At 41.6% G+C, this 25113-nt stretch overlaps 1 protein-coding gene across 6 annotated transcripts in view; it reads left to right on the forward strand.

The window, feature by feature from the left end:
- The window catches only part of cobl (cordon-bleu WH2 repeat protein), a 51276-nt gene that overhangs the window by 15339 nt on the left and 10824 nt on the right, over window positions 1-25113 (forward strand). For 3 of the 6 annotated variants that reach the window (XM_030102841.1, XM_030102843.1, XM_030102842.1), the window contains 8 exons: window positions 538-748; window positions 2047-2275; window positions 3369-3413; window positions 4058-4146; window positions 4488-4559; window positions 9368-9550; window positions 19180-19762; window positions 23542-23709. In XM_030102841.1, the coding sequence (XP_029958701.1) occupies window positions 538-748; window positions 2047-2275; window positions 3369-3413; window positions 4058-4146; window positions 4488-4559; window positions 9368-9550; window positions 19180-19762; window positions 23542-23709 (1580 nt within the window). The remainder of the gene's footprint in view (window positions 1-537; window positions 749-2046; window positions 2276-3368; window positions 3414-4057; window positions 4147-4487; window positions 4560-9367; window positions 9551-19179; window positions 19763-23541; window positions 23710-25113) is intronic. The other 3 variants (XM_030102845.1, XM_030102844.1, XM_030102846.1) reach the window with 3 other exon arrangements.

Consider the following 25113-nt stretch of genomic DNA (forward strand, 5'->3'; position numbering starts at 1 on the left):
AAATCCGATGATAATAATGTTTATCGCGATGTTCTTCATAACATTCTGATTGTTTTAATGAGATAATTGAGTACGCAGTGGCGCCGTGATGCCATTCACAGTGAACTTTAACATTCAGCTTTTATGGGTTTCCACGCTTGTTTGGGACATTATGAAACATCCAATTCATGATACAGTCACCATTCATGAAGGCCGATATCAGTTTTAGTCTTTGTTTTTGAAATTTAAAGTTTGTTTCAACAATTGCCACCAGATATATAATAAACGAATTTAACTTTTAGCTGTATATCTATCTCTATATCTGTATCTCCTGTGTCGATCGGGTTATAGTGGATCAGGTGAGAGTGTGCCTCGTTTTCTTTTTATTGGCACTAAAGGTTGGGAGGCTGTGTAACCCTATCCTCTGTCCTTCCTTCCTCCCTCTCTTTCTCTCCCCATCTCCTCCTCCGCCGGTGCTTTCTTCCAACAACCCCCCTCCTCCGCCGCCCCCCCCCCCCCACACACTCACTTTCCCCTCTCACCCCTCGCCCCCCCCAGTAAAGCGCTGATGGACCTGCTGGTCGAGCTGTGCAGTCGCTACCACCTCAACCCGGCGCTGCACACCCTGGAGCCGCTGTCGCCCGAGGGCCACTCTCTGGGGTTCAAACCCAACGCCCTGCTCGGTTCGCTCAACGTGGCCGCCATCGTCATCAAGCAGAAAGTCTGGGAGGAGAAAGTGCCGCGCAGACCAGCACCCAAAGTTCCCGAGGTGAGTTGACATTGGGGACTGGATGGTGTGTGAGCTGTGTGTGAATTTGAAACAGAAATTTGGTTTACAGGCCACGAGCTGCGTCCTCCTCTGCTTTATTCTGACAAGTTTTCACCTCATATTTTAAAGCAATTAAAGATTTTTTTTTCACATGAAACAGAGTACGTTAGTGCAGTTCAACATGCCAGAGGAAGAGTGTTTCTCTACTAGAATTGAGTTTTACAAAGGGCAGATGTCTGTAGTCTTATGTAATGCCTGTCCCTCCCCTCTCTACCGTTTTACCCTTGGCCATTGGCAGAAAGCAAGGCCAGTGAAGCCTGTAAGGGCCCATGCTAAGGTAGGAAGTTGATTGGTAATAACCTGACCAGTTTTAGCTTCTTAAACCTAATTTTCGGTTTGGAGTGTCTTTTCTATGATGCATCCCCTCCGGTCGGCCTCGGCCTTATCTTTGGGTTTATTCAAACCTTTTGTCCCTTCATGATATCTGTATCTTTCTCTATTCTTTACCCCTGCTTCTCCTTCACTCTCCTCCTACAGTTTGAATATTTGATGAGTGCCTTACCTTTAGTTACCATGCATTATTTCTCTGCTCTTCTCAGGGCTCACTGGCTGCTCTCTCTGCCTTTGACCCCACCTGGCCTCAGGCCAGAGGCTGACACTGTTTCAGACACCACTGTCAGTCTCTGCTCTGCTCCTTCTTCCCTCGTGTGTCCCTCTTATCACCGATCTGATGTTCTTAAAGGTTATATGGTTTAGTGCTGTTTTACCCATTTAAGGATGTCAAAGACAATGATTTCAAAGCCTTCCAATTGTAGTAGCTGGAAGACTTTTGATTTTGTCAGTGTTGAGTTTTAAATCTTTTTAAAATTTAACCCGAAATTTAACTGTTCCAGCGCACGTGCTCAGCCGCAGATAGGGAGACACAAGTCCTCATTTTGAGCCTATAAAAGTCGCGTTTTTGAGTCAGCAACCAAAGTCTAACCTCAAGTTACTCATTCTAGAAATGCCTTGTGTCCTATGTTCTTGTTTTGTTCTGTTTTCTCATGCACATTGGACTTGTTAGGCGTTTATTATGAGCAACTACAGTGCTTACCTATACAGAATATGAATCTTAGACTAAATATGGTGACAGACAGTTGTTCAGCTCATGTCATGATGTTTGTTCTTGATCAAGTCAGCTCAACAGTGTTATTTCTCTCACCAGTATTTTGATTAACTTCTTTCTATCTGATGTGACCTTCTCCATCCTGGATCTCATTGTTTTACCTGAACTCACTCGCTGCCCTCTCACCTCCCAGAAAACCGTGCGTTTGATGGTGAACTTCCACGGCAGCCAGAAGGCCGTGGTCCGGGTCAACCCGCTGGCGCCACTCAAAGCTTTGATACCAGTCATCTGTGACAAGTGCGAGTTTGAGCCGTCACATGTGCTGCTCATGAAGGACGGCGTCAGCCGCCACGAGCTGCCGCTGGACAAGTCTCTGACGGACCTGGGGATCAAGGAGCTCTACGTACATGATCAGAGTCTAGGTAAACCCCGCCCAACACAACCTGCTGTTCATTTATTTTTGGTGTTTTATTTAAAAAAAATATCTTCTATCAGTTTAAACTGCAATTAAAAGTTTTTGAAGTATAAAAATGGAGGCTCAAAAATCGACACATAGACACAGAGTCTTTTTGTTTACATGTAATCAAAGATACAAGTCACCCAAAACCAATTATCTCTGAGAAGTCTAGTCAAAGTGTATTGAATTCACAATATGTGACAGAAGCTTCATCGAACTGTGTTTCCTGGATTGGCTATCATGGATTCATATGCCTCATTACACTGCCGCCAACAGGCTCGGCATGCTCATAGCAGCTCTTAACAAGGTTTTCAATGCAGGTTTATGTAAACTAAAAAAAAAAAAAAAAAAAACTAGAAGAAAAAAAATTAGAGATTGAAATATCAGGGTTTTTTTTGTAACAACCAGACTATGTGGAAACTTGGCCCAAGAAAAGCTTGGAGTTCCTGAAAATCCTCCCACAAAGCTAACATGAGACTGTTCAGTATTGCTGTGACTCACACAGAAATAAATGTTTGCATTATGTTTTAAGTAGATCAGTGTTGGTTTAAAAGAAAACAGTATTGACGAAAGAGAAACTTCAACCTAAGTTTGTCTTTGCTCCATCTTAATTTTGAACACCTTTGGGTTCTAAGTCTAAGTGTTCATATGGCCACAATATTTGTTAAATATAAATGATTATCTCATCAGTGACCCTGGATTATTATAAGTCGTGGTTCATCTCTATGTTGACACTCCACACCCACTGATACTCAAATCTAGATTTCTGTTTTGCAAGTGTTGTTATCAAGGGCAGAAGATTGTGGTTTATAGTCAGGAATAACAGCATGTTGAAAATTATATAATTTTTTTTTTAATGGAAAAATGCTGTTGCATAATTGTAATGTTTTTATGGTTCATCAAGGTTACGCAAAGATTATTTAACCTTGATAACTGTTATTGTCAGTCAAAGTTAAAAATGCTCAGTAGTTCACTCAAGAATCGTCAGTTCTTTCAGATGGTATCCCTTCACCCATTATTGATCTTGCACACTTTGAAACTTTTGTCATGTTTTCCAGTTTTCCAGCCTAAAATGGCTTCGGTCCCTGCTCTTAACTACTCAGGTATTAGTCGTGAGATTTGTCTGTCCGAGTGTTGCTTATTCAGTCAAATGTGTGTAGCTGTCTAACAAAAAGCACTGCTGCTTGCTGACTAACCCCTCTTCGTCCAGACTGCCTGCCTGTCAGGGAAATAATTTGCCAGTTTGATGAGATTCCATCATCATCATTTCCTTAGGATAAGTAGAATAATAGTACTTTTTTTTTGTAGAATTTTTTTAACTTTCCTTCCTTGTCTGTGTAATATATACTAACAGTAGTCATGTCTGCTTGATGCTTCAGGATTTGCTGTTGGCAGTACTTGAGAAAAATGAAGCGGCAGCGCCCTCTGCTGGCTAAAATCTTTTTTCATGTCACTACCCTTAATTCATAAAATTTTGAAATAAAATGTGGTTGAAGTGAATTTGGATCTATTCTGAGCTTTCTAAAAGAGCCATTAAAGATAAATATAACTTTTAATATATCAGTTCTCTGCAAACTGTCTCAATAAATACAGGACTGTGAATGTAATTCTCTGCATGAAGGAATTGATTTCATTCATCTGCAGTTCCCCATGATGATCTTGACTCCCTCACTTGTAGTTTGAGGGACCGACGTTCTCCTGTCTCACTTTATTTCTTCTTTTTCCACCTTTCTTTATCACTTTGAAGAATCCACTCGCTCCAGTACAACCAGTTTGGGAAGAGCAGAGAAAAAAGGCTTGCTGGGTGTCTTCCAGTTCAGCAGGCGGAAATCAAAGGTAAGATTTCTCATGACTGCTCAAAGGTTTATTATTATACAGTCAATTTAAACCTTCATTCTAACGAATATCATTATGTTTTCTGTCTAGTATTTATGTGAGCAATATACAAATATTTCAGTGTAATAACTGGGCCAGAAGCAACTTTAACTCAATTTGACATGTTTCGCTGTGACTCAGTCGGTCGAATGGCATGAAAAACCCGAGACAGTGGAATAACTAACAAACTCCCCGTCAGCGCCACATCCTGTGCATCTATATTTAAACTGATAGGTGAAGTGAGGTCAATGCATGGCTGAAATGTTTGAGTGTTGCATGTCAGCTGTGTCTTACGTTTGCAGACAGATCCAACTTCTAAGGACATGGATGACTATGATGGTAAAATAATCCAAAATACAGACATGCACCATGATGTAAGTATTACTAACACGTCTCACAATGTCCGCTGATGAAAATATCTGAGGAAGTTTCTTGTGATTTCAGCTTCCCTCCGCTGTGTCGATCATACTCGGCTGCAAACCAGTAACATCAGTGGCACTAACACTTTAATGTGCTTGAAAATGAAATTTTGGCGCATTGGCTTAGTAGTACTGACAGAAACAGTATCTGCAAAAATAGAGAAATACACATAGAAAAACTTCTGTATGAAAAGATAAATAAAAGAGTGGTACTTCCAGTCAGAGGTGCTGCAGCCTCCTGACCAGACAGACATGCAGCTGCTCTGTGTTCTCTCTGCAGCACCACACTAGTGATTTTTACAAGTATAAAGTGTGTTGCTGGTTTGTACCCAGTTATTTCAAACCTTTGGATGAAAATCCAAGTATTGTTGTCTATTCCTTGTTGTTCTTGTAAGGTCAGTTTACAGCCACGATTTCATGCTGTAGAAGAAGACCAGCTCAGTTCTGTTTGCACTTGATGGAGAACATAAGATATAGTTTTCATTTTATCAAACAAACAAACAGAAGTTGAACATAAAGGTTTTATTTCTTCCCCTACTCTCCACACCGTTTGCTGGTTATTTTGTTGTTTATCATGAACCTTGGTGTTTTTTTCTTGTGTGTTGGCTTGAAGTGAGATTCTTTCATTAATATCTGATGTTCAAGCTGCACTCATCATTCAGGGATGATGGAGGGTTCTGAATTCAGACCAGGTGGAAAACACTGCTCTCTACAGTTCAATCCAACTTAAGGTCATGGGTCATTGGGAGCTGGGGGGGAATGGGGAATGGGGGCATGCTGTTTTTGATTGGAGCGTGCTAATTCAGGTAGAAATGTAAAATGAGGGTTTTCTGTACTGTTGTCCTGCAGGGGGCAGTATTTATCTCCTCAAGGTTAGCCAGTAAGCCGTTACAGATCCAGAGTTTTTTAGTTGTTTTTTTTTTTTTAACCCCCATGAACCTCCTCATCTTAGGGACAAAATAATAATTGCTAGTGTTCTAGTTGTCGCCATCACACTCACGGTACACACAAGTACTAACTTTGCTCTTATGTAAATATGACCCTCATATAAATCCAACAGGATATCTTTACCCAGGATGATGACATCTGCGGAGATTTAATATTGATATTGAACCCACGGCTAAGTGAATCTGAAGAAAGTATTGGAAAGTTAAAACTTCAAAGTGTTTTATTATTACTGAAGCAAAGTCTGACATCGTCATGCAGATGTTTTTTTTTTCTCCATCATCACGCCCACCACCCTCTCTCTTACTACAGTCTCAGTGTGGACCAGACCCACATTAGGTTTCTGCATTATCCACTGCTCTACCTGTTATGGCCATAACTCAATCAATATGGCCTTTGATTGGATTAGCCTGAAAAACACTGGCTGTCTCCTTCTTTGCTTCACTGTTACTCTGAGCTCAGTCTCTCATTTCACTCCACCCTTTTACTTTTATTGTTCATCGTTCGCTGTGTTTTATGGAGAATTATCTGCCAGGTCTAAGCTGTCATTGTGTTTTTTCCCCCCTCGTCCTTTATTGTGTTTATCTGATCAAAGCTAGAATTTTTATTCAGCTATTTCTTACCACTTTGAAAGGAAGTAGGGATGGATGAATATCGTGGCAGATGAGCATGAATTAAACATTAAAGTGATTCTAGTCACAGCAGAAGGCATTTTGTCGAAGGTGAACTTTCAGAATATTAAAACATTGAAATGTTTCTAAGAAATGCATCGAAGGAGCACAGCTCATATCCTTGTTTCTCAGTTGTATCGCCCTTCCCACTGTGCGTTAATGCAGCCGGGCTTTTTCCCTCTGATATGATTGTCTCTCAGCCAGGAACCGTTATCAGACCACACACATGCACTTGCGCACACAAGAAAAACACACAGCCATACACACACTAATGCATACATGCACAGTGTTATCAACCCGAAGGCATCAGATTACCCTACCTTGGCTGTATTAGCACTAAAAGCCCAGCTTCTTATCTCTAATTGTTCATTAGGAGCTGAACTACAGTGTGTGTGTGTAAGTGTGTGTGGTCTTAAATCACACATATATTCAGAGAGCACTGTCCCTTATTCTGAGCTGAAAAATGGGTAAATGCGGTACTTACTTTGTCGAAGTCTTACACTGATTTTAAGTTATACACAAGTCCATAAAGACGAAGTGCTAAGTCCGTTTTTATTCATTCAGATGTGGGATCTCATCTGTTACACTGAACATGACATAATAAGATCATGTATAAAAACCTACAGTGAACTTCCATAAAGTTCAAACTAAAAGAGGGATAAAGTAAAAATCCCATTTAAGCTCTTGAGAAGTCACCACGGCCTAAACCAGCTGACATATCACCAGAAAATACCCTAATCCCAGTGTACTTTTTACTGAACCAGATTCTGTCATCTCCTCCAGGATATGATGGTCTCTTTAATTTTATTCAGATGTAAAATCTTTTATTTTTTAAGGCAGTGTCTTTGAGTTTTGTTTTCGTCCTCTTTAACTACACCGAAACACTGAAATTCCCTGAACGTCTTCTGAAAACTTATATTTTCTCTGGAGGCAAAATGACACTGCTGCAATGTGGGACTGATAACTGTGGATTCCCAGCTGCATGAATAACCCATTATATATTATGACTAAAACTGCCTTAGAGACTTTTACAAAGAATTATTAGTAGATTGGTGGATTATCACATAAGTTAGTTACAGTTAAAAAAAGTGTTACACTCTCCTGCCAGTGATCCAAGGCATTATTGTCTTATATAAATCTTGTCTTTTTGTCAATGATCTGTATTTTTCTTCTATATACATTTAATAGATGGAAAAATATTACAATAATTCTGATTTAGTGTATTTTCGTCGAAAGTAAAATTATCTCTTTCCAAACCACATTGAAGTCAACTTGAAATCACTGAGACATGTTTCTCTGACTATAAACAATCAACTATTCTCAGCAATGTCTGATTTGTTCTTCATATTTACATATTTGCTCCGCAGCAGGATAACTCCCTCAGTCCTCAAAGGCATTCCCAGGAGAGACGGTGTGTAAAGCATGGTTGGAGGCATTCCCAGGTTCAATAGGCTTCCTGTCTGCTCGTCAGCTTGTTAATATGAATGCACTGCGAGTTTGGGTTCCCCTTCAAATGCTGGAGCACAGTTTGCTCTTTTTTTTCTCCTTCGCCGGTATGACAGATTTCAAATTGTTTACTGGGGTGAAAAAGTGAGAAGTGAGTAGGTGCAGGAGTCAGGCAGAGTTCATGTGAATTTTTTTGCTTTGAACGTCGTGTTTTCGGCGAGGTGAAGAAAACCATTTTTTGAGTACTCCAAATGGAAATCACATCAGTCATCTCTTTCAAACTTTAAGAATTTTTATTTTTTTTTTCGGTTCTTTGCGTCTCGCCCGCCCCAATCTGCCCTGCCTTCATCTTGCCCCGCACTTACTCCTGTCAACCCAGGGATGTGTCTGTCACACAGCACAGTGAAGAAATGTAGATAAAAAGAAGTCTGCTGAATATTTCATATTGTTGATTTGCTCGTATATAGTTTAGACCTCTTCTCCTTGAATGTGCTCGTTCTGTTTTTTATGTATCAAACCCAAGACATTCATGTTGTTGCCTGTTAGACTGTATCTTTATATAATATACAATCGGTAGTTTTTGCGTAAAGCTAATCTTCACACTTTTAAAGTGACCATATACTGTTTCATGATATGACACAGCACTGAGGTAATCGATATAATAGCCTCGACACCTGAGGGTGTGAGGATTTACTGGGATGTCTCTCTCTTGCTGTCTTATTACCTCCTTTTTTTGTAATATTAATGGAGTGTAACAGGTCCCCCCCAAAAAAAGAGAAAAAAAAAACACATTGCTCTGCATGCTGTGAAAATCAAAACGTCAACAGTTCAAAGTTATTGAAGAATGTGGAAAAAGAAAATAGCAAGTGTTGCGCTCGGCGTCTCTCTTCAAGGCATTTTCCCATCCCTCCCCACTGTGAGATGTTCTAACCTTGGGCCCAATTAATTCTAATGACCTGAACTAAATGTTCCTTTTTGTTCAGCTTTTATGTTGTTTCCAGGCATTGTCTGAACTCATCAATTAATCTCCTCTTAAAAAAATGTTTCCTTTCTTCGATCACGGGGGTGTTAGCTGTGGTTCGGTGCCCCCGTTGTACCGAGGTTCTGTACCAAGCTGAGCTACAGGAAGGTTCAAATTTTCAGGAGCACTTTAAGCTTTCTTTGATCAGATATTGAAAACCATTTGCTGTTTCAGTGCTTTAGTCAGGAGCAGCCACCCTTTAAAAATGCGGCCGCACTTTTGGCTTGATCAAATAAATGTTGTAATAATTGTTATGACTGAAGAATGGACTGAAATCTCGGAAATGTGGGCGCAATCGCATGCATGATGTTTACACCGTTCGAGATTCTATATGGTTGTCAGTGTCCATGCTGAGGGGGATTAGTTCTCTCAGAGGTTTCGTTTCATTTAGACAGATGTTCTGTTGTGTATTTGAAGTTTAAAAAAAAAAATCAAGACACAAATGATTTTTTGTGATTTCTTCCTATAGTTGAATGAGGTTTAGGAGCGTTTTGCACATTTTCTAAACCCTTCCCCATATTTTTTTTTCCCCCAATTTTTTCTCAGTTACTTCCCTTCAAGCGTTTCCTCTTTCCCACTAAATTATAAATTTGCGATCCTATGTCTGATCTGCAAATTTCTCATTTACATACACATTTATCAGTCTGACTTCACTGCCCTATTGCTGTTTTTATCCACAGACTCTGTCCACAATATCTGGGATTCCCTGCCTGGAGGACCGGACTGGCACCTTGAGCCAGTCACAGTCAGACATGAACATCCCCAGGATGTCTCCCAAGAGCGATGCTAAGAAGAGGAGGGCCCCTGTACCACCGGGAGCCCTGAAGCCCGGCGTGGGAGACACCAGCTACGAGAGCTTTCAGGTAGGAAGGCTGTATAATGAGTTTGCGCAAATGAAAATCATTTCTACCCACATGGGTATTACAAGACCGTGCTGCTGATTTCAACATGCGTTTGAAAAAGGGCCTGCTCCTCCAGGGTGTTTGAGCCTTACAGTTGCCGTTTGGGTGTTTCCACCCGAAGGTCTAAGTGGCCTGTTTAGGCTACATTAGAGCAACAGCTCCCTGCAGTCTCGTTATAGAGTTGTGACGGCATGCTGGGCAGCGTTGTTTAGCAACCAGCATCCTCCTTTCCTTCCCTCTGCTCATAGGTTTGGTTTATTTTGAGCAGCCTGTTTTTCAGCACAAATGTTTTTCTTATCACGAGGTGCAAAAGGCTGCGACTTTCCTAAGTTTGATGAACAAAGCAAAACAAAAAAGGAACACATTACTGTTCATAGAAATGTTGTGTTCTACAAATAGTACGAATACGAATTCTGAGACGGTTGAACATAAAAAAAAAATCAATGGTCAGATTCAGTTGTTCCTCACGTGTTTGTATGATAGTAAATCTTTATTAATTGTCTGTGTGTAATACTGAGGAGGCTGCAGAACTGCTTTTTTCAGTCTGGTGATTTCAACTTGGGATGACTGATGTACTTGGAGGACTTTGCTCGCTATGACTGCGAACGTCCTCCATCTATTCAAAACACAGTATAAATGATTAATATGTCCTTTCGTTATTGGATTGCAGTGCGACTCCAACAAGAAACTTCTTGTCGCGGCTTTGATTATTTTTAGTGCTCCAAATTGTATTTGTGCAGACAGAAACGGTAGTTTGTCTGCCTACCTGTCAGATCAGGAGTCATGACGGACACCAGAGCTGAAGTACCGAGGCACCACTGGGACTCGCAAGGGCACCTGGCTAGATTATGAGTCGGGAAGGTTATCTGAGGACTCGATGGCCGCTCTAATAATAGATTTCTTCACTTCACTCTCATGCGTACTCTGCACTGTTGCCCTTTCTGAACACAATACCTCATGTATATTTATGCATGTCCAAACATCGCAAGGTCAAAGTGCGGAGCAGGCGCGTTGAGAGGACAAAATCAAGAAGGCGTTCAGCTGTCTTATCGACAGTTCAGCGGGAGGTCAGCAAGCAGCAGGACTTTCCAAATATACATCTCCTTTACCAGTGATGAAGTGGAATGTATATATTAGTGAATGTATGTCGGTTCCGTCAGTATGCAGCTGCTCTCCGGTGAAAAAAGGTGCGGACAGGTTTAATTATTGACTGATGTAGGAAATGCATATATGATTAGCTCACATCACCCGAGGACACAACAGAAGTGTAAGGTGTTGAAAGATTAGCAGCATGCTTGTGAGTGTGATTAAAATGGATTTAGTTACATGACAGCGAGGAGTGCCGCAGCAGCAGCTAGGTCTTATCAGGACAGTGTTTGAATGCCCGGAGCATTAAAGAGTCCTGCATGACTTAAATTTGTAGAACAATTGTGCAGTGTCAAATCACATCACATCACAATGAGGGAGTTGCACTTGAAACGTGAAATTTGGCGTAGCGGTTGCTGGAGGCGGTAATAAGCTATATACGCACACACACTCTCACACACACACAGAAACAACAAAAACAAAACTGTCAGTAAAGAGGCACACCGTCTTTCAAGAGTCCAGGTTTCGATGGAAGCGAATGTCACGCCATCGCTGGCGTTTGTGGAGAAAGTGACCCATTTTGCTTGGCAGAACGTAAAACAAATGCAGACACTTCAACAAATCCGTTGGAAAACACAAAGTTTATTTGCTTTGGAATTAGTTCAGCCCCGTGTTTGCATTCACAGAATAAGAATATTTACATAGGTGAGGCGAGAGGAGGATTATGTGCATGCTAGCAGGTCACCTGAGGACAGCTCTCTTTGATGACGGCCCTCATTATAGACCTCCTTCTGTGCCAAATAAGCTTAGATGGCCAACTAATTATGACTTACAAGACACAGTAATGGGCACAGACGTCGCAATATAAGCTATAAGAATGATAAGATTGTTATAACGAAGCCACGTGTCTTTAAATAGCCATTCGAGAGGCGGAGATCGCTGAGGACATTTAAATCATTGTTGGGACACAATTGGATTAACGTCAATGACAAGATGATGGAGGTCATTTCTTTTTATTGACCCTGGAAAAAGTAGCGATGTTTTGGCCTGTTTGTAAATAGTTTTACCTTCTGTCTTTATCACAAATGTTACTTGAGGACATGTGAGTTATTGGTAGCTGGAGATAGAAGAATTGGATGGATACAAGTTCGGGTTCAAGATTTGAAAAAAATGTTTAATGAATTTGAAAAAAAGAAATCTCTCACCTTTTTTGCAGTGAAAACTCTTGTATCGTTAAGGAGCCTTTTTTTTTCTTTAATAATGTGATTAAATCAAACCACTGACCTTTGTGATGTCTGGGAGACAGTCTCCTATTTAAAGCAGCAAGAGTGGGAAGAGCTCTCATTAAAAACAGATGACATAATATTCCTGGAAGAGCGCAAAGTCATCGTCGGCTACAGGAGGGTCAGACGCTCTGCAGAGTCTCCAGCACGGGGACCTAGAGAAGTTTATAGTTGCTTCTTCAGCACAACAATCAATAATTTGTGGGTGTTTGTTTTTCTGAAGCAGCTCTTAATTAAAGTTTGTTTTTGGAAGACTGACTTCAGAGAAACGCAGGCTCGCGTCTGTGATCAGCGATGGGCAATCTGTCCCTGTGGTTCCTGTGTAAAGTTCACTTCACTGCAGAGTAAGAGAAGGTGCTTCTTTAGCGAGAGTTTGTCTGTTGTTGTGTGTAAGCACAAAGAGTTTAGAGATGAAGACAAAGCGTCTGAAGCGGAGGATGACAGAGAGGATAAAGAGCAGAGGAGGAAAGCTGAGTGACAGTTTCACAGAGCTTAAAGGTCAACATGAGGTATCGCAGTTCTTCCAAGCAGTTTGGATGTATTTTGGTTATGCAACATTAACAATGTATAAGCTTTGGGGTCATGTTTCTAAAAGTGCAATACAGCATGAAAAATGTTGGCATGCCTTTAGAGCCACGCTCACCTTGCAGGAGGCGGACACATCGGGGTAAGAGTTCAACGGAGGACTTGCAGTATTAAAGAGCAAGGGTGAAGGAGTAATAGGATCAGCAGCAGTAAGCAGGCTGTCGTAAGTCGGCAGAAAAGAAAATGAACAAAAGCTTTTAAAAAAACTTTATCCATAGCTAATTATAGACTCAACAGATTTCACTGCTCTTTTGTTACTGTGTTTAATTTTAGATAATATTTTAGACTCCTGTCACAAATCTAGTCTATTCTGCACTCTTGTCTGACTCGCTGCCTTCGGACGGCTGCCCTGGACTGATCAGCATAGTGTGCATTTATCAGATCATGTGAAAACCAAGCCTGGAAACTCAGTGCTCAGAAAACTCCAGTGCGGAACTTAAAATCTGCAGACTGGCTCTGAGCTGGAGGCGTACCAAAAAATTCTGATTAAATTTCAGGGGGCAAAATTGCTGACTGAATCTTTGCCCTTGTGCTGTTCAGCACTGCGAGGGACCAAAATAGAGTGGGCACTGTCCTCAGTAGGCTGCGTGTTTTCATGTTTTGTGTCACTGGCACAGTGGCAATCTGGAGTATAAACATTAGTGAAGTAATGTGATGTGTTGCAATATGTTACTGTTATTTATGTGTGGAATTTTTTTTTAAATAAGCTACATTTCAACCAGTTTCAGGATTGACTTAGCTCCTCAAGAATCCCCCGTAATGATCAGTAGAGGAAGAGGGTTTTTTTTTTTATTCTTTTTGTTTTGCTTACAGCATCCATCAACCCATAATTATCAACAGTGGTGACTAAATGTGTTGCTCTGATGCACTGCTACAGTTTAAAAAATCAGACAGTAAACAGGTTGTCACTCTATTTGTGTGTATTAGTACTATAGAGTTTTTCACAGTTCTCTGTCTCTCTATTGTTCTCTCACTCTGTAAGGCTTAGCGAACGAGAAAGCTAAAGGACAAGTAAACTTAAAAAAAAAAAAGACTAGACTTACTCAAGGAAAATATCACTCTCTCGCCTCTCATGGTTATTCTCTCTTTGGAGTCTTTGTTTTTGTTTATTTGGAAAAAGCAGGTGCTATTGGTGGTGGCCAAGAGAGAAGAGAAGCAGATTTGGGATTGGGAGTTTGCTAACCGGTTACCAGTGTGAGTCTTTGAACAAGAAACCTGACCCCCACTCGCTCCCCGAGCAGCCCTCTGCTTCTAATATATGTACCTAACATTAACTATGAATAGGATGGATTAGATGCAGAGAGGTATCTCTTTGTAAGTAAAGTATACTTTCTTGTGTTGCAACTGTTTTTTTCCCCAAGTCAGACTCAGTTGTCATTGAAGTGAATCTGACAAAAGCATCGATATTACAAATATCCATTTATTACCTATGAGCACCACTGTTTGGCTACATTGCAATCAGTCCTATAGAGATAAAACTGAACTAGTAATTAGAACAAATGATACATTAGTCACGCAATCAAAAATTTGTCGCATCCTTTAAAACTAAATCTTCTGATGAAGGACGAGCGTAAACTTGAATCTCGTAAAGCGGAAAGCAACGTCGATGCACAGTTGGTGACAGGGCAGTACATATATTTTTTTCCACCTCATTTACTTTTAGGCTTTTGTCATACAAGCCTGCTTTGTTGTAGATGTCTTGCTTATTATATGTCAACTTGGTATTGTGGACGTGGCCGTGTACTGCAGGAAGGCACTGTACAGTGTCTGTTCTTACGCACTGACCTTGAAGATTGTGAAAGTGTGAGTTAGGGGCCATCGTGAGGGGAATGTGTCTCCCTGCCATGCTGCCTATGTAGGGCAGGATCCGTTTACACTTGAGACTGTCAAAACATCTTAGACATGAAACCAGGCGGCACAATGGGACAAACAAATGTTTATGTCAGTCTGAGACCACGCGTGTCTTTGTGTGTGTTTCTTTGAAACATGTGGAGACTTCTGGCCAACATGTATTCAAGATTGTAAATCACTTTCCCCTGAGACCAATTTAGTATAATAATTCTGTTTTTGAAAGAAAAAGGTGTTTTTTGATCTTTTTAGGATTGTAATCAGAAAGTTGGTACATGGATCCTGGTTTTTCTCAGAGAGAACATCCTGTGTAAAAACTCCCCAAGTTTACAATGCAACATCCAACCACTTGCTGGAGTGGTGCCTTGAAAAGACAGCTGCTGATCAGATGGGGCATTTAATTTAGATTATAGTTATATTCATTCCAGGCATATGGACCTGGCGTTTGGGTTTTAGCACACTTGTTAACCCCAGACTGATACTCCTCTATGAGACAAAGTATCTGTATGTGAGATGTCCGTAGAGGTATCAAGCTCAACAGAGCAACCGATAACATTTTATCCAACAAACACCAGGTTGTTGCACAGCCATGAGCTAAGCTCTCAGCACACGGGCGATCGATTCCACAGATATAAAAGTGACACAATAGGCAAAATTTGAGTATTTAACTTCTAGATTAATTCAGAACTCTGGAAAAAAAAATCCCACCATTTAGACCACTAAGGCATTATTCAACAGATTAACTGCTGATTTTACATCACCACACACTATACCACCCTCACCTCCTGCACACGTCAAGTCAACTGGCAGGGTGAGGATAAAGCCTGCAAACATACCAGGAGCTTAGAGGAGGGACGTCGTGACCTGTTTTGCACTCCCAAAAATGACGCCCTGCTTCAAATCTGACACCTTTTTCTGTTTTTGTAACAGGGTGAAGTGGTGTCAAGTGAACTGAAGCTGTGACATGAAAGTGGTAGACTAACCATTCCAGTCACTGCTGTTTACTGTTGTAATACCGGTGACGTGGGTTGAAGCCCTCTAACAGGACGTCCACTGCTTCAGACGCTTGAGTCACTGCTGTGGCGTTTGCTTTGACTCATCCAGGGCAGCGACCCCAGTTCAAGTTGCCTGAAGAAGGGTTTCTGATGTAAAATGTGCCTAATCAAACATGATCCGCTGTTATGACCCCAGAAGGACGCAACTGAAACACTCTGACACTATGTCCAAATATATCACTTTTAATCAATCGAAAATATGTGCTGATTACAGTTTATTAATATAGTCATTTTAAATGGTGATAACCCCATTTTGACAGACAAAGCAGGATCAGAAGCAGACTGAATCCAGGTAAATGTAAAAAAAACAAAAAAACTCAGTAGCACAATTATTTATGCTGTACATTTAAAATGAGCTGCAAAGTATCTTACAACGAAATATAAAGTAGACTCAAAACGAGGAAGAAAACGACAATAAAAGTAGTATTTTAGATAAGACAGCGTAGACTTCCACCCAATTCGTGTTCCCGACAACAAGCTGTGCATAAGAACTTAGCAGAGACTGGCTGAAGAAAACATTTAATTTCAGTGGGTTAGTGGGACATTGAGGACGACAATGGAATTGGGTCAGCCATGTGTCTCCTCATCCTGTCCCACCCCCCACCACACCCTCCTTCACACACACATACACACACATTGTTCAGACTTTTAACATAAAACTCTTTTCTTCATGTGTGCACATCCACACACGTTCATTAAAACGCACGCACAATGCCCCGAACACACGCTAACTGTCTCCCAGTCTACTGTTAGGATGTTTTTGACCTCTTTGCCCTCGCGGTTGAGGCAGTTCAGCTGCTATTATTATCCCCCCCCGACATGCACATGCATACACATAGGTTTGTGCACACACACACACACACACACACACACACACACACATGCGTCTGTGAATGGACTCATGCATGGTGACATGCACATGCACACACATATACAGTGTTATCCCCCTCCTATACATGCACATAATCCATTTCACATTCCACATTAGCACTGTAATGTTGCCCTGTTACAAAGCCCCTCACCCATCAAGAGTCCTTCAAAACAACTGATGAATGGTCACGCCACCAGGTTGAAGGCTCCATGGGTGGCCCTATCTGATCAACATGCTCCAACATGGGGCCCTTTGCCTCTCAAACCATAGAGTGGAAAATTTAATGGACACACCAGACTGTCCTGGTATGGCCTTCTGTGTGCTATTGTGTAAAGGCACCGTCCCCGTACAATACGCCCATGTCCACATATGTCATGTTGTTCCTTAAAAAAGTATTCCATGAGAGAATCAAACGCTAAAGTAAATAAGGAGTTGAGGATTGTAAGATTATATATGTTTAATATATGCACCAGTTCGTTGCTCAGTCATGCTATTTATTCCTCATTGGTGATGTTGTTAAAAAAAACACACACGCCAATCAAATCAAATATCCTTGAGCATCCATCCCTCTCATGCATTGATTTGAAAAAGTTGTGTAAAAGAAGTTTTTTTGATAGGATGCTTATTACTTACAGCAACAGTTCTGCATTGATTTCATTTCACATTGTTTAAACTTGGGACTTGATGCAGCATGGAGCTGCTACACTGGATTTAGAATCCATTGGGTTACTTGATTTAGTTTATTATAATGAGACTTTATGTGTTTGTAACTTTTGTCCATGTGTCTAAAGTCTTGGAGAAGTAGTAGTTTTGGATTTTTTCTTTTTCAGATAGCAGTCAGAAACTCAATCTTTTCAGTTTAACATACTTTTAAAAATAGCGAAAATTCTCCATCTACTAGTACTAGGAAAAACTGTAAACAACAGACATAAACCTCGTTTGAACATAATCATATTACATAGCTGGCTTAACTTAATGTACAGTCTGACCTTGAATGTGGTGCAATGTAGATTCTTGAGTCTTCAGACTCTCAAGCACATGCTGTGTTCCCCCGTCATGGCGCCAATAAGCTCATGAGAGCAACCCTCAATACACCCTAATCTATACACCCCAGCTCAGCCTGGGGTATGAGATATACTGTTCCCTCTGATGTGCATATACGTGTGTTGTGTGTGTCTGCAAGCCCGTACATCTGAACAGAAAATTGTGTGTGCGTTTGCTTGTATGTTGGGGCCAGTGCTCTTTTCATAGTAGGGACTGGTTGGGGTCTTATGTTTCACTCTGTAGGGAAGACACACACACACACACACACACACACACACACACACACACACACACACACACACACACACACACCTTCATAGGCAAGTCAGTCATCCATTGCAGCTTCAACTTTGGCCCACTTCCACTGCTATGTCTGTATTCATGTACGTATGTATGAATGCCAAGGAGTGAGAAGCTGGAGACCAAGGAGGAGAAAGACAACCAGTTGGGGGGCCATTTGGATTTCCATAGCCTGCCATGCAGCGGGTTCACTGAGTTCATGTGTGTGAACCCAGTCTCCCCGCAGAAAAGCAAGGTGGCCTGTTCTCTTTTCTCGTCCCTTTGCATGATGCAACACTGCCTGCAGTTCTGAAAATGTTCTCTGTTGAGCGAAGGAAAGTTGGGAGCATAAGCATTAAAAGGGGCATTTCTTGATAATCAGGATATCTTTACCACTAGAGCAAGCACGTGAAAATGGATTCTTTAAAATGAAGCTTCTTAGAGATTGAGATTAAAGTGTAAATGAGTGTGTGGATGCTCTGCTCCTCACATCTAACACCACAGATTTCCCTCCCATCTAGTTCATGAGATATTCATGATTATGGCTTTTCTCCTTATTTGTTCCTGTTTAATGAAAAAACATCTTTTTAAGTAGTTTTTTTTTTCATTGCCTTAATTGTTTATTTTTATTTGTTTTGCCATCATTGTAATTATGCAAACTATGAAATGGCATTATTCTCCTAAATGTTAATGTTAATGGAGAAACATGAAATGAAAGCTGAATGTTTTGAATCTTCTTCAATTTCTTGGACATTTTTGTTTACAAACTAAGCTGAAATGAGACAAACATTCTTAGACACAGTTTCTGAACGTGCCCTGTCCATTGCACTCACAGTGAACATAATTACATCATTTGGCAGATACCTAAGCTGTCAGTGGGCTTTGATATCTCAGACTTCAGGACAGACTTGTAAATGCAACAGTGTTTCATTAGGATGATGGCTGACATTCTTACTGAAGAAGCACGAGAAATGCCACAGTGAAATATAGGAACTCGTGTACTATCATAGCACAGTGCTGTAGCACAGCGTATTGAAACTGTTGCTGCCAAACCTTATATGTCTTGCCGTTTTGAATTTAAAAGGAATGTTGGCACTCTTCTGCTTTTAAAGACTGTGATGGCTGCCAGGGCTCCACTTGATTTAATTACTCCGTAGTAAACTGTACTTCAGTCTTGGCAAACTGAATTTACAGGCTAATTTATAGTTAAACCACACACACACACACACACACACACACACACACACACACACACACACACACACACACACACACACACACACACGCTCATATAATTCTTTTCTGAAACCCCTAATCTTACCTAAATTTGTAACATTAGCCATAAACTAATTTTCAGCCCATGGGACTATATAAAGAATTCAGGCTCAAACTTTTCAGTTCTCATAGGTTAAGTTAGACCACACAAAGTGTCGTGATATGTCATGTTTCAGATCATTTAAAAAGAATAAAATAAGTGTGTGCATCCGCAAAAAGTGCCAATGGAAATCAACCTTCTGTCTTTTCACCTTTTCTTCTCAGATGAACCTTGGTTCAGAAAGCCAGCAGAGGAAAAGAAAGGCTCCAGCTCCTCCTCCCACACCGACTTCCGTCTCCCAAGGCTCCGATGATGCTTCAGCATCCACCGCTGCCACTCCTGACAGCTACGAGACAGAGGCGCCTGTCCCGGCCCTCTTCATCAGGGTGGCGCAGTCATCCGGCGTCTCTGCTCCCACCGTGGTAACGCAAACGTCAAAACCAGCCCCCATTAAGGTAGCGGTCAAACCTCTGCACGTGTACGACGACGCCCCGGCCCGCAGCTCCCCGACCCCGAGCAGCAGCACCGCCGACAGCCTGACCGCGCAGGATTCAAGCTCTGAGCTCAGCCACAGCCTGGAGGACTCAGACGCTGACCTGGACCAGACCGGCTCCCGCTGCAGCACCCTCACCAGCAGCTCGGCCAGCGGGTCCGTGCGAGTCCTCGCCGCCGCGGAGACGTCCGTCAGCGGTGTGACGGCTCGGTCAAACGAAGAAGAGGAGTCTGACAGCAGCTCCAAGTCGGAGACTGAGTCAGCCCTCAACCTCAAACTGGAGGAGATGGAGAACAGCAGACACAGCGCGATCGGTAAATATCTCCTGCATCCAACACTCCACACTGTCGGCAAAAAAAGCAGATACAGCTTCTTTTTCTTCTCCTCTTCTTTTTTTAATCCCTCACATGATTTAAGAAAATGTGGCATAACTGCAAAGTTAGCAAAGTATGCAAAGTCAGAGTACTTTAACTTTTTTTTTAAATTTTGAACGGCAGAAAAGCAACACGTCTCAGAAAATGACAACTAAAGGTTTGAAATCCTGCAGGTTTGGACTCTACAACACATGAGTGAAGCTTTGATGTCTGTTTCTTACATTCAGGCATCATTATGCATGTATTGATGGTTTATCTGAACATCTTTCACAAGTTACTCTGCAGATTGACGTTTGATTTGACCAATGGCCATATGGGGACTTCACAGTGGAACCACCAGGGACAAGGATCAACTTTGCTTTCCAGCTGTGAACTCTTTCCAGTTATGATACCTCCGTTATCTGTATGATCCAGATCAGTTTTTCCTCCACGTGGAAAGCTGAGCCACAGTAACATCTGACACTTGTACTTTCAGTAGTGATGCACATAACCTGTTGAAAGAGAACATTCGTTGGTGTGTGATTGCGTCTGAGTGCGTGCATATGCTACGGTTGAATGACAGGAACGAGTGGAGCTGGTTTTCATCGTAGCTCATGAGACAATACAGTCCTTGTCTCTCCCTCATTGTCAATCCCTCACACGTCTTCTGTCTAACTTCTTTTTTTTTTTCCTTTTTTAGCTTCCCTCCTCTTCTCCTTCTCTATTACTCTCTTTATTCCCTCCTTCCTCTCTGTAATGGGCATGTAGACACAGAAACCTTCAAAGCTGGCACTTACAAAGGCAGAACAGATCCGTCACAGATTTAAACAGGATCTACATGAACTTGGGATGGCCTCATATTGATCTCGGTGCAGCCCAGATCTTTCTCTGTAGCACGGTGCGAATGCAGCAGAGGGTTGTCGTGTCTGACAGGGCCACAGATGAGAGAGCAGCAGACCTCAAAAGGGATGAGAAAGGTGAGAGTGCCAGAGTGAAGTTGAGAGAATAGAGCATGGGAAGGTTTTGACAGGGGGATGACAGGGGAGCGAGGTAGAAACACGGGGACTGGAGGGCTTTAAGGAGAGAGGGCTGATGGACAGGCAGATGAAAGCAACAGCAAGGATGAAGTATGAGGAGGTTAGTGTAACAGACAGGGCAGAACAGACAGCATGGAGTTCATTAATACATTTATAGACGCAGCTTCTTCTCTTCTTCTCCGTGCTGACACTCTGCTGACAGGGCACCGCCATCTGGATTCTCTTCTGCTTTGACTCCCTATTTTCAATCTTTTTTCCTCCTGTTCAAACAACATGTTGCTCTTAAATCACTCAGGTGCATGTTACATGTCTTGAAGTAGTTGTATTTCAAAAGCCAAACTCCTAACAACTCATCTTTGCTTGTTTTATATGATTTTAAAGTTTCCCTTGTAGCAAAAGTGAATTATTTTGCCCATCTTGAGAGCTTTAGTCACAAACAGGCCGGTGAGAAGTAGATGCAGTTTATACACTATTGGTCAAAAGTTTTATAGCGTCACAGTTTTTCCAGGTTTTTTCTTTATTGCCAATTTCTTTTTTTTTTTTTTTTTTTTTTTACTATTTTGTGCAGTACAGTCCTGTTCAACTGGTCGTCCCAAGGGTGTTGTAAAGCTTTTGACCAGGAGTGTATGAGTTAGAATTAGGCAGCTATATAGATATATAATGTTAAATCAACAGAGCTGGAAGCTCATTATGTAACTACACGTTATTATCAGTGTGTTATTTAATGTATGTGGAATGTTTGCCACTGCCTGCCTGTAAACAGGATAAAAAGAAATGCTCCGGATTTGTAAAAAAGAAAAGAAAAAAAAACTTGAAATGCAAACAAATATAATGTGTACGTCAGAGTTAGTCAGTATTTATTTGAATTTAATTAGCACAAGCTCCACTGTGGGGTGTTCACACAGGAATCTAATGCCACTGTTTCTGAGTGTTACACCTTCAGTGATGAGTCGGCACAGCACAGTTTGTATGTCCTTTTTCATGAGATACAACTGTAGATTACAAGAGAACATCCTGTGAAGTTTAGAACTAGGTTGCATTTTTGGATATTTGTGTGTGCATGCTGGTGGCCGTCAAGGCTGTGTTGGTGTAGTTTATCATCTCAGCCATGCGTGCTGGTTCAGTTCATTCCAGTCGTCGACTACGGAGTAAACAGAAACAGAGGAACACATTGACAGCACCTGCTGACTAAGACAACACACACTGCCGATTCCCAGGCCTTTGAAGGGAAATTTAGATAGATGAATTCAAACGCTGATGTTTTTTTCCCCAGCAGTTGTGAAAGCAGGCTGTCCACTCTGCCATTGTTGTGTGAAATCCCTGCCCAGCGTCTATGGCTGTCTGTATTACAAATTTGTAATAGACTGTTCTTTAATTTCACTTTCACTTACCTTTTTTTTTTACTGATATGTTGCATTCACTTTCCTTAAAACTTGAACTGAGACTATTAAAGCATAATGTTTATGTTTGTCCTTCCAGTACATTCTGAAAGCTGATTGATATTTTCATGCCCTTGAGCCAGTACACCGAGGAGTGTCCTTTGTTTTAAAGAAAATTCTCTTCATTCCTCTACTATTAAAAAAAGTGCATCATTGTAACTCACAGGAAGAGAGATTTCCTCCTCCAGTTAATAAAAATTCTGTAGCCCAGAAGCCAACAAAGCCTTTTTTCTTTCTTTTCTTTTCTTTTTTTTTGTGTACAGAGTAGCAGCTTCATGTGCTGATGTTACAGCCTCGGTTTGTAGTGAGACTAGCAAACACTTTTTTAAACCATGCTGGTGCAGAGTCCATACACACCTTTTACCCTCAAAGTAAACCAGACTGCTCTGACTTATATCAAACACGACTGCAAGTGCTCTTACTTCAAGAACCTGTCTGTCATTGCTTTCTTTCCAATATAAAAAACCCGTAAACCGATATTTAAATGCATTTGGAACTAAATGCTTCTTTTGTATTTTGAGGTTGTAGAAAAGAGCTGATCGCAATATTACTGCTTTCATTTCATGTGTTGAATTGCTTGAATGTTCTCTTGGTTCCATGAAGTAGTCTTGTAGTCCCTCATATGTGGAAGAAGGCCACTGAAAGACCCACACAGTTATGACACGCCATAAGAAAGAAAGCAAGCATACTTTATTGATCCCCTTGGGGGGAATTTCTCGTCTGCATTTACTATTCATAGTTAGCGCCAACATACTTGAAGCAGTGGGGTCAAAGGTCACGCTCGAAGACCCACAGTGGGATTCAAACATGTGAACTTCTGATCCCAAGTCCATTTCTCTAACCTCCAGGCCGCCATCAGCATAACTGCCCCTATGGTGGCATTTATGGTCAGTTCTACATCTGCACACTAACCTCACTAAAGTCACAGGCTTGAGGCTGTGCTCCTGTGAGGCTGCTCAGGTTTTAGGGGTCTCCCCATGTCAAATTATCCAGTGCATGAGTTGTTTTGCCAAAACAAGTCGATTCAATGTGACAGCTAGCTGAAAGGCACTGGGCGTTTGAGATATTCAGGTCATAAGGATACGTTTCTGTACATAACACAGAAGCTAGTATATTACCGCAACAAGTAAAAGAATGTTTTTTTTTCTTTCTTTTTTTACTATTTGTGGTTTAACAAGAAGTAAGTGTATAAGATGTGTCACGTGCCTCATTTTATGAGTGTAACCACATGGCCTGCCCTGCCTGCATGCTGTTCTCCCTTCAGGAAACACCGATCGACCGGTGCCACCCAAACCTCGCCGCTTCCCAGCCCGGGAGTCACCGCGGCATGTTACACCCCCCACCACGTCCACTATTCTCCCATCCTTTCCCCCTATTGAGTCCACAGAAACCCCGCAGGAGTTGCTGGAGGCGGAGGAAGCAGCTCCTCAGTGTAGGTCCACGTGGAAAGCCTCCATTCCTGTCTTTCTCTCCCCTTCTAGAAGCTCCTCACATGGTTTTCCAACTTTTGCTTCATCAGAGTTCGTATCTAACCCTGCTTCCAAACATGCGTGCATGTGAGTCTGTGTGAATGCTGGACTGAACATGCTTTCCATCTCTCCATCAGTGACGTGGGACAGCTGAGCTCTTCGGCGTCCACGTTGGGGTCAAGGTGTTTCATATCTATAAATGTCAATCCCTAAACCTTGTTATTTCTTCTGGGTCTGAAAGGTCATGGCCGGGAGCAGCACCAATCAACCAGAGTGCCTTTTATGTTTCACTGTATCCGAACATGGGAGTATATTGGAGGAGTGATGTTGTTTTCTACATAAATCTCCCTGTGTTTCTTTATTTGTCCTCCGTGAACAATGCAAAGAGGGCTATAACTTTTATTCGTGTTCATGATCTGTCCCTCTCATATCTTATGTGTTCTTTTCTTTGCTCCCCCTCCCACCTCCTCCCCCCTCTCTCAGTGTACTGCTGTGGGCCTGTGCGTCTGCGTGCCAAACACTCCTGAAGCTGCTCCCCCTGGCTTGATCCTTCCTTCGACAGTCCTTTTGTCGTCCGCTCCTCTTGCCTTTTTGCCGTCCCTTTTTTTTCCCCTGCAGGACTTTCTATTCATAATCACATCCTCCTCTCATTCCTTTTCGAACTATTTTGTTTGTTTCCTCTCCACTCTTTTATTTGCTGTTACAGTTTAATTCACGTTCAAACCCTTTTGTTGCTTGCAGTTGTCATAAAAGAAGCTAGCCTCACATGTATTCTATTAGTTTTTATTCTCAAAGTAGTAGTACTCAATACTGTTTCGTCTTCCTTTTTTTTTTTTTTTTTAACAAATAACTATATGTACATACCGTGCATGGTTTTGTATTTCAGTTCAATACACTAGCTGTCATTGATTATGCATGAGATCAGAGCTGAGTTAAAAGTGGACACAGAAAGTGGTCAGAAGACTATGAGGCAAGGCCATGTGATATCTATCAGCCAATATTTTGGTGATGCGATAGCTGCCGATCGATCGCTGGACAGCGTATGTTTCTCCGACCGACTGGTATTGTGGCTTGGTTTTAGAAACCTAAAACCGGAGTGCATGCTGACTTAGGCAGTAGTGTGGAAAGTGTGATCTATCAATGACATGTTACCTTTAAGTGGTGATGGCTCGTCTGTTTCATAACGACAGCTGTGTGTAATCCAAGATCTGTTATCAAGGAAAGCTTGAAGCTTCTGCCCTAAAAAGTAGAGGTTGGCATTGCAAACTGACTTGTTGTTGAACTGATGTTTTTATTTTGAAGCCTTATAAATAAATCAGGGCCTCATTGGATTGGTTCGAGTATAAAATTGGCTCGAGAGCAATTGT

This window comes from Salarias fasciatus, chromosome 11 (genome assembly GCF_902148845.1).
Source record: "Salarias fasciatus chromosome 11, fSalaFa1.1, whole genome shotgun sequence".
NCBI lineage: Eukaryota > Metazoa > Chordata > Actinopteri > Blenniiformes > Blenniidae > Salarias > Salarias fasciatus.